Here is a 10,433-nt window from a genome sequence, read left to right as displayed (position 1 = left end):
CTTTTAACTTGTCTTCACACAACCACATTTACGTCGTTAAGTATCTTTTCCCCAATAGAGATGATTAGTATAAAAATCTAGGAAGACACCACTGTCCTGGCACGTGAAATAATAGGGAGCTTAAGCAACGACAACGGCGACGGTAACGAGGACGTCATCACAAAATATAAATTTACGTTATTGTAATCGCTTCGTGACTATTTCAACGTTTTTAATATGACAAGGGTGACGTATTTCCTCAAAGATGACACCAGTCAGAACGGCACTCCATTTTAGGGGAGAAAATGAAAATTTATCCTCAAGTGCTGACGTTCTTCATAAAACCAAAAACTTGGCTATTTCACGTTTTTGCTTTGCTGACGACGGCAAACAAATGGACAAAAGTGAAAAGCGCACGTGCAGGGCGTGCAAAGCTATTGTTTTTACCCACTAAATATGCAAATTCGTGACGTTCTCGTTGCGGTCGCCGTTGTCGTTGCTTAAGCTCCCTATTGTCTTCCGGTTGCCGTCCGCGTCTCAAAAACGCGCGTGCTTAAGATCCTTAATATACCTCACGTTATACGCAGGCCCAGATTTTTCTTACACACCTCTTAACTAGATGTACTTAGAATGTGCATATTCACAGTTACGAGGGCAAATGCTGAAATCTTTGCAGAGATTGAAACTGACGGATAGTGAGTTATCCACCGGATAAAGTAATCCGACGTTTGAACAACTGTGGCCAGGTTAACAATCAGAAATACTTTGAGGCTACTCTGGTCTTGAAGAAATTTGATTCTATAACTAACAAAGTGACAATTCAAAGACTTATCGTTTCGACACTTCTGTCTACATACAAATTTCTTCACATCAGAGAAGCAGCGCAAAACTACGTCTGACGGATACGTTTTAAAGTGGAAAAGTTACGAACGAGCGCAAAGAGTGATATTTTCTCCGATCAGTGAATAAAATTAATCAGGAAGTCATCATTAGGAGTAAAGAACTAAGATCTCCACTTTGAATGACCCGTTTCTCAGACGTGATCATTTTAGATTGAGTCTTGTCTAATTTATGCCATATAAACGGAGACATGATGCGTTGATTGTCTTCAAAGGAAAGCTGTTCTTTACATAGACGAAACGACAACTCCAGGAAAATATGGGAGTTGTAGACTCCGGATCATGACGATGTTATTCTTATTATCATACTGATAAACTTATGAGCCATTGTACGGATATGGCAACAAGAAGAAGGGAAGTGAATGGCGGGATAAAAGCGTCCGTGAAGACATATCCGGGACCTGCAAAACGATATTCTTCCAATTCACGCAGTGAAAATATGAAAGATAGGAACAAAAAGAGAAGATGAATCTCTCTAAGGTGAAAAAATACATTCTCTTAGCTAATACTGACTCAAATTTCTAAAACAAACTAAAACCTTGTATCCATATCTGTTCTCCTTTCCCGTTAAATAGCATACAAAAATTTCAAAAACATCTTGTTCGCTATTTAGTTCACGCCCCCACATGTTCAACAAGGAGGCCTTGCTCTCGTGTGTTCCAAGCAGAACTAAATGATAGTCTTTTAATTCTCCAAACGAAGCAGCGCTTGAATCGCCCCATCTTCCATTCGGAAACTCGTCCCAGTTTGAAGTGCGTATCATATAACTACGAGGTCTTGACGTCCAAAAAATCGGTCGCACATCTTCAATTTGACCTCGCCTCGCCAGAGCGGGACATGGCATCCAGGGGAATTTGCGCATGCCCGAATCTCGTTCGTCGACCGCCTGACACATGCCAAGTTTTTTCAGAATTTCTGAAACAGACGTCTCGCGATTTAAAGTGTACAAATGCAATCCATGCACATGTCCGCTTTCAAGAAGTTCTTTACACATCTCTGCTGCGTAGTTAATGCCGTAATTCATGACTTGCGTGCTCTTGTCTTTCATTGGAGTCAAAAGATCCAAAAGCCATTGAGGGATGTCAACTCGAGATGAACGCTTTAACTGACGCAAAGAATGGAAATCCTGCAAAACGATTAATAATGCAGAAGTCAAGATATTTCGTTAGAAAGCTCGAAGTAAGTACGGAAAAGTTTGTAGAATTGTATTGACGCGTTCCCTTTTATAGACAACTAAAGATGACAGCAATATCTCTTTTTTAAGTAAATGCGTCTCTTTCGAAGAAAAGAGAATTTGAGAAGGTATTAAAAAGGTAAAGAGGAGCGGGGCATGGATCACAGCCCATTTAATCGCTTTGCGCGCGCAGTCGTCCCACTTCCTTCACGTATTTCGTTGTCAGACTGGAGTACTGAAGCGTTTGCTGACAACAAGGGATGTAGGTTTCGGAGTTGCACCGGAGCAACTACAGAATTCAGGGTCGCACAGGGCCAATACATGTATCTTATTTGCCAAATGGGAGGTCCGTATAACGAAAAACTGTGACCTCGGTCTTGAAAATGCTTTTTTTTAGCTGGTAAATAACTTATTTATTTTTGTCTTCTCTCTCTCTCTCTCTTCCTCTCTGAAATCACTTTTTGAAATTGTTAACTCGCACCGCTCTTTTTAGCGACTGCAGTAAGCGACTTACAAACTGAACGTTTCAAACAGAAACATTTTTGCTTGAATTCTATTTCCACGCCTCTTTTCTAAGAGAAATCTGTTTTGGAACACTTACTTCTGTATGTATTCGGGATTCGGTGTCAAAAAATGCACAAGCTCACGCAACTAGGGCTACGATTCCACCCGGGTTGGCGGGCAAGATAGAAAAATTCCGCCCGCTCCCAGAGCCAATCAGATCGCAGGATTCGCAGAATTCTGCCCACTCGCGCACTGAGAAAAAAATAAATGTAAATTGACTTTGACTTCATGGCTTGTTGTTCTTCTCACAAAAATGAGATTTGTTAAAAGTCTTACCTGTATTGGAAAGATCGCAGGGATGATTGGAACACTAATTCCGTATCTTTGGCAATCTTCCGCAAACTTGAAAAATGTTTCCACTTCAAAAAACATCTGCGTGATGATGAGATCAGCGCCAGCATCTACTTCCTCTTTGAGATGCTTAAGATCTTCTTCGTAACTTTGAACATCAGAGGAGGCTAAATATCCTTAAGACCAATAAAATACCAAAATGACTGCATGATCTCTAAAGCTCCGTGCCAACGGACGTAACATTGTTGGCCAACATGATATGTCCGTTTGCACACCTTGTTCCATGTTGTTGTGTGTTGTTAACCGATTACTAACCGAGCTTGCTCGGGATTGGCCCGAGGTCGTGGCAGTACGGACCGAGCGAAGCGAGGTCCGTACTGCCACGACCGAGGGCCAATATTCCCCAGTACGGCCCGAGCAAGCTCGGTTAGTAAGTTGTTTATATGGCACTCTGTTTCTGATAGTAAAATGCACTATCAGTGCAATCAATCTTTTTAGCTTTTTATCTTTTAGCTTTTTATCTTTTTAGCTTTTCAATCTTTTTATCTTTCAATCTTTTTAGCTTCTTCTGGTAATTTCACTGTGAAGAATGACAATATTCACAGCTTTTTTTTCGCTGTTTTGGTTGCAAATTATGAATTTGCCGGCTTTGCTCCGAAACAAAAATACACGGCTTGAACCGTTTCCGCGGAAATGGTCCGTACTGCAAAATCCCGACCGAGAAAGAACCAATTAGAGCGCTGGGATTTGCCCAAGACTGGCTTTGCCATATAATAATTAACAATTATTCCACTCGCGCTTGTTGGATATGAGATGATAGATAGCCAACGAGGCGCGTAGCGCCGAGTTGGCTATAATCATCTCACATCCAACAAGCGCGAGTGGAATAATTGTTTTATTAAAAACGTCCCCAAAATACAGAAAACTAGACTATAATAAAAATAAAATGGCCCAAAAAATCACGCATATGCTTGCCGAGTTTGTAGATCATGGTATAATGGCTCATAACCCATGATGGCTTAGCCAATCAAAACTCTCGAATTGCATTATCCAATGATCCAGTTTTTAATAATGGGAGTTATTGCTCGAAGATTGAAACTGGTCAAACTTTTGAGCCTCTTTTTGCAGAGTAGAGAACCAACAAACTCAACCCACATATGACGCCGAGTCTGGGAATCGAACCCGGGCCACATTGGTGGGAGGAGAGTGCTGTCACCACCGCGCCATCCCTGCACAGGTCTTCCAACATTGTTGGGGCCACGCATGCGCTGTACATATGGTCTCCATGAAGATAGAAAGGCATTAAAGAAGCAGTATCATGGGAATTATCCCATTTATTTTCACCATAAATTTACTAAATCAATTTTCAGTGACTTTTTCAATCGTAAATTGCTGCTGGATAAACCCAGTGAGGTAGAAATCGATTAAAATTGACAAGAAAAATGAGCCACACTAATTTAATTTATTTAACTTTTGGAAAATTTTAGCGGTCAACGTGTCAAAAATTGAAAAAAAACTGGCCAATTTTTTCAAGTTTCAATCCATTTCCATCCCCTCCATCCTTGGCTGCAAACAACAAAGAATAGCTTCAGTGCACGTCAATGGCCATTGGCAACAAAACTATAGCCTGTGTACATCTGCCTTCTCCCTTTTTTTCCAGGGGAGGAGGCTACAAAACTACAGCATTATTTTTTGGTCATCATTCATGCAAAGAGGTCTTTCAGTGTTTTGAAATTTCACTAAAATAGCGTGACACTGCCCCTTTAATAAGGCATGACGAGAAGAAAGAATGGGGAACCTGGGATTCCTGTGTTGAAATTTTATTTATTTATTTATTTATTTATTTATTTATTTATTTATTTAATCAATTTGTGAATAAAGGCAGGTGACAACACAAATTTATAGAACAAGTCCCCTACAAGGTGTATCACCCACCCAACCCAACCCACACAATGTACATAAAAACTAACTACACCAATCCCTCCCCACTGGTAATTTCTAAAAGATTTTTTTTTTAAAAACCAACAAGAACAGCTAACTAAATTATTAATCCTACGACATTTACAGCAGACAAGTTTGAAAGTATGCGCATCATCAGCATCAAAACAAAATCCTACAAAACTTACTATACTCAGTCTTTCTGACAAGCCAATTGTCAACTACAAAACCCAGAAGGTGGCAATCGGCCTGGCTCACAGGGATTTTAAAGAAAGCACAATTTTGGTCCCTCCAACTATACAAAATCACTCCTTTGTCACCTCTGGTTTGGATTTGTTACCAGTTGTCCTGGATTCAACTCTACCATGCTTTGTAAATAGCCAATTGGGGCTTTTAGTCATGTTTCTGTTAACTTCGAATTGTTTCTTTCAGATTAAAAGTGGGGTGCCTGCAAACTAGCTTGATAGCTAAGTGGGCTTTCAATATAAACAAAGCATTTTTTTTTTATTTAATGTTGATAACATAGCTGTTCCCCCATAAACATAAATTGAAGCTTCAGCGCTAGAGGTCTAGCTCTAGAGGTTTGGTGCTGTGGAACAATCACAGACTGTATGTGCATAAAAACTGATTGGGTTGGACATATTTGCCTTTCTAACTTAAATATTATGTATTAGCACAATCTTACCGACCACTCCTAATGTAAAATGGTCTCCAAATTCACTTTTAATGAATTTAACCAGGTCCACTGTGAATGCAAATCCCTCTTCTTTGTTTCCACTATCTTCCTCTGGTCCTTCACAAATAGACAAGCATTGTAAAGATGGAAGATGAGTTCATCTGTCATTTGCATTTAAACCCTCAAAGCAGCAAACCAGCTTTGATTTTACAACAACTCAGCAATAAACTAATTAATGGTATTAGGCCTTTCCTGTCCAAGAGTGCCACCTCTGATTTAGTTCCGTGCTTTATATGCCAAACAACTTTGCTTGTCGATGAGGTATCCCTTGAGCAGAAAAAGGTTTAACATTTCCTGCTTAATAGCAACACTCAGAGATTCAACTCAAGCCACAGTCACACAATTTTACTTATCAACAGGGCTGGCTAACCAAGAAATCTACAATAATATTAGATGTATTGTTGATGAATAATATTATTATTCATCACCAAGGTTTCAATGTGTGAGTACACACATCCCCATAATTCCCTTTAAGTGTATGTAAATAAAGGTACAATTAACCTGCTGAAAAGAAGGCCTGGACACTAACAATATCAGTGAAATTAAGGTACCTCCTCTAACAGCCAACACACTGCCAATTCCGAACTCCTTGGCACGTTTTAGATGCTCAACGACTTGACTCTTTGTTGCATTACCGGATGGAATGTGGATCATTATATTTTGTCCATACAGATCTATTGCAGCTGCAGAAACTACCAAAGTGCTAGGTTCTTGCTGGCATTTGTCTGACAAGGGCTCCTGAGAAGGCTTCCACGTAATGCCACAGAACAAGGGGGTGCAGTGTTCATTAAGTCTTCCAATGATAGCCATCAGATTTGTTGCTCCATTGAAGGTCTTTGGTGGATAGAATTCCAAGGAAAAGAAATGTTCATTCTTCTCCCTTTTCTGCTGTATAATGTCAATGAGTCTGTGTGGCTTTCCTTCTTTTTCACCTAAATGTTGTGCCATGTCTTCAGTTGTAAGCTTTCCATGAAGAAAAGCAACCACTCAGAATTGATTCGAAGGCATGTCCTAAGGATTTAAAAGGTCTACAGTCAGATAACTAGCCATGGAAATGTATTGTAGGGTGGTATATTTTTAACAGTTAGTGGGAGCAGGAGCAGGCGTAGCTCAGTTGATTAGTGCACAGCTTTTGGAGCAAGAGATCCTCAGTTCGATCCTCAGTGACTTCAACGTCTGTTTCGACTTTCCTGTGATCCATGTAGCTATAGATTTAAATACCCGTAAAGTGAAGCACTGACAGATGGAGGGAGGGAGGGAGGTAAAGGACACACCGTCGGCTTCCACTGATACCAGCCTCTTAACTGAAGGAACTATCAACGTTAAATAAAATGACTTTATCTTTATCTTTACAACTAAGGGAACACTCACACAAAATTCAAAGAATAAACACACTATTCTCAAAGAGTAGGGCATGGAGTCCCTGGTGTTTGCTGGAGGACAAAATTAATTAAGTTTGAAAACTGTAATAGGTTAAGAAATTATCCCATCTCCCTCTCTAAATAAAGTTATCATACTTATTGTATCACAAACTTAGAAATTTCTTGTTTGCACAATGCTTGTTAAATTGCAAGTTGTTTTTTTATGCCAACAGAGCCACTATGAACTGACACCAGTCATGCTAGCAGTCAAAAAAACATAACACCTACACCATGCTTTAAATTCCAGCTAAACTGCAGATCATATAATTTTCCAGACTATCCAAGGGAGCAGGTGACAAAAAGAGTCAACAAGAAAAGAAAAGATCACACTCAATTTTATCAAAGAGCCCTCTTTACAGTTGTGTGCTTAGTTACCTGGCCTTTAAATGAAAGTGAGGCTGGTGTTGACCTTGTTATGATACAGACCTTCCTCCTTTTCTTATGTTAATGGTGCTGTTGTCATGTTAATTAGCAAGAAAAGCAGCACGCTTCCCGCGGATTTCCAGCGAGACCGTTCAGCTGTTATAGATGTGGTGGAACCGACGGACACACTCCTGACGAATGCGGTGCAATCAAGTCCACGTGCAATATCTGCAAAAAAGTTGGACACTTGCAAAAGGTTTGTCGCTCAAAGCCCAAGACTGCACATCCAGCAAACCAGCACAAAAAGAGGCCTGCAAAGAAAGAAAAGAAAACTCCAAACATGAAGGTCCGCAGCTTGAGATCCAAAACTGCTAATTGGCTTGAGGACAGCTCAAGTGACGAGAGCGAACCAGTACTCTCTTTGAACAATGTTGACAGTTCCATTACGGTACAAATTAATGGACAAAGGACCAAAATGATAGTCGACACTGGTTGTAAGTACAACATAATATCCTCACAGTTATATAAATCACAATTTAGGCATTGTGAACTGAATCGAACTCAAAGACGCTTCACTGCGTATGGACAGAAAGAACCGCTAAATTGTAATGGTTATTTTAATGCCACCATCAAAGCCAGCGATAAGACTATCAATACTAAGGTTTACGTAATAGAGGGTAACGCAGAGTCATTACTGGGACGAGACTCTAGTTTCAAGCTAGCAATACTTACCCAAGTAAATTCAGTCGGTCAGACCAGCGATCAAAACGAGCTGGATCCTTTACTCAAGGAGTACGATGATGTTTTCCAAGGTTTAGGAAAGGTCAGTGATTTTGAGCATAAAATTACCATTGACCCAGAGGTCAAACCTGTCAAAGTCAGCACTTAAGACGCATTCCCGTAAGTCAAATTGAGGCAGTAAATAGTGAACTTGACAGGATGTTAGAACAAGATATCATTGAAGAGGTCACTGAAGCTAGTCCTTGGGTTTCAACTTTAGTAATTGTTCAGGGGCACCCAACGAGAATATAGTTCAAAACCACTTAAACATAGCATTGTTAAACGTATTTTGGTGTTTAACGGTAGATATAGGCATATTTTTACCCCCTAAATTGTTTTTATCTGTTCGGATTTCTGAGCTGAAAGTCTAGTGATCCGAAAATTATAGGGATCAAAACATACCTTTTCGAAAATTTCAGCCAGAAAAAGGGCTCCCGAAAATTCTAGGTGACCTTTTTAGGGTAAAAATCGGTTAAAAATGGGCAATTATTTCATTTTTTAGATGTTCGAAAATCCTAGGACAGGCAGGCAAGCAAGAAATTTTGGAACAAATGTTCCGAAAATTCTAGATCTCAAATAGTCTTCCGAACAGATATTTTCTGAAAATTGACGTTGGGTGCCCCTGATGAAGCAACACAAATTAGACTCGAAGTTCTCCTCAGCAAAGCACGTGATCATTGAGACCAAAGTGCGAGACACGTTCAGTCTGGTCAACGTCGATACAGGTACCACTCTAGTTCGCAATGCGAAATACTTAAGGCATGCGCCTAGTGAGTCTGTTACTGATCATACTGAGGACTTTGGTACTGAAACAATTGAATCCAATGACTCCAGTGAGCCCGGTGCAACAGTTTCTGATGCTTGTGAAAACACTCAACCTTCGGGTCATGTTGTCGAGCAAGCCACTCAGAATGAAGAGGTCGTCACCACTAGGTCAGGACGAGTAGTCAAGTCAACAAAAGACTACGATAATTTTGTATATTATTGATTCCGACTATTGCTCTGATTTTATAGTGTGATTCTCTGATTGTATTCTTTAACCGTTCCTTGAACATCGCCCAGGAAGGATGTAGTGTATTGATTACTAGTAATACTACTGCAACAAGGGCATGATCATGATCACCTTATGTGAAACTACTGCATGATATTCCATGATGTGAAAGTACTGTTACCATGTAGAAGTAGAATAATCTTTGTGTTACAATATAAGATAATCGTTCAGTGAATAAAGGACTTTACATAAAAAGCAATGGAAGGGTGTGCGTCGCTTGACTTATGACTACACCACAGTTCCTATCATAACAAGGTCAACTCTTTCATTCACAGGCCAGGTAACTAAGCACACAACTGTAAAATGGACTATTAAACTATAGTATCAATAACTTATTCTAAATACGAATAATATAATTTTTATTATTAAATCACTGAGTTGTGAGACAATTGACCACAGGCATTTTGCCTCCTTGTAAGGATATGTATGGAAGAAATACTTGCCATTTTGTACTTACTATGCTGTTAGATTTCTTACAGAAGTATAAACAAAACTGCTCAGGACAGACAAAAACTGCCAAGGAGTACAGTTATAAACAAAAAAGGGAAGGATATTCTCCCCCTTTAGACCTAATTACGGGGACTAAGATGTCTGGACCACGTAGTTTTATAAGTATAAATCAGTGCAAGCCTGCCTCTGGAGCCCATTTGTCGATCCTGCCAAAACCCTCTCGCAGAATTTTTTTCACTGAGTGAAGTGTACCCAGAGTCCTCGGTCATTTTTGGTCGAAGAGCCCGAGAACTCTGGGTACGAGATAGAGGGGTAAGAATCAACGTTTTGCAGTTTAATTAATTCTCAGAGGATTAATTTAGAACAAAGGACAACAACGACATAGCTGAAAGCAACCTTAAGATCCACCAAGACGAATTACGTAATTGGGTCCTTGCGCGTTACGTAATAATAGCGAGCTTACGCAACAGGACGGCTGGAAGACTCAGGACGGCAGAATGGCGAAAAAATGTCGCGCGAGACTGTGCATTCCCAATCTTACCCGACATTTTTTCGTCATTCTCCCGTCCTCAGTCTTCCAGCCGTCCTGTTGCGTAAGCTCGCTAATATCGCGCTCCCGTTAGCGCCAACGACGACGATGTGGCTTGAAGTTAGAGCTTGTCAATCCCACAAATGAAAAGTTCACGTTTCTCTCAGCCAGCCAATATGTTCACATAAATGCCCCTTAGGTCGCGATTTGACATGCATGGAATAATTTTCCTTTTCGTGCCAAGCGAAACTTAAACAA

The 10,433-nt window shown here is 40.1% G+C and overlaps 2 protein-coding genes across 3 annotated transcripts in view; one reads left to right on the top strand and one right to left on the bottom strand.

Annotated features, from left to right (window-relative positions):
* The window catches only part of LOC137998011 (methylenetetrahydrofolate reductase (NADPH)-like), a 14,373-nt gene extending 4,477 nt beyond the window's left edge, over positions 1-9,896 (bottom strand). The window contains exons 1-6 of one of the 2 annotated variants that reach the window (XM_068844394.1): positions 9,654-9,896; positions 7,378-7,676; positions 6,133-6,592; positions 5,531-5,638; positions 2,893-3,083; positions 1,417-2,004 (exon numbers count right to left, since the gene is read on the bottom strand). In XM_068844394.1, coding sequence (XP_068700495.1) covers positions 1,417-2,004; positions 2,893-3,083; positions 5,531-5,638; positions 6,133-6,529 — 1,284 coding nt within the window. In that variant the 5' untranslated portion in view covers positions 6,530-6,592; positions 7,378-7,676; positions 9,654-9,896. The remainder of the gene's footprint in view (positions 1-1,416; positions 2,005-2,892; positions 3,084-5,530; positions 5,639-6,132; positions 6,593-7,377; positions 7,677-9,653) is intronic. The other variant, XM_068844395.1, reaches the window with a different exon arrangement.
* On the top strand, positions 6,825-8,254 carry LOC137996237 (uncharacterized). Its single transcript, XM_068841652.1, has 2 exons — positions 6,825-6,842; positions 7,475-8,254. Exons 1-2 carry the CDS (start codon positions 6,825-6,827, stop codon positions 8,252-8,254), a joined length of 798 nt encoding a protein of 265 aa, XP_068697753.1.
* Positions 9,897-10,433: the final 537 nt, after the last annotated feature.

Source organism: Montipora foliosa, chromosome 3 (genome assembly GCF_036669935.1).
Source record: "Montipora foliosa isolate CH-2021 chromosome 3, ASM3666993v2, whole genome shotgun sequence".
Lineage (NCBI taxonomy): Eukaryota > Metazoa > Cnidaria > Anthozoa > Scleractinia > Acroporidae > Montipora > Montipora foliosa.
Note: the sequence above shows the minus strand (reverse complement) of the source record. Positions and strands in the feature narration are given on the sequence as shown.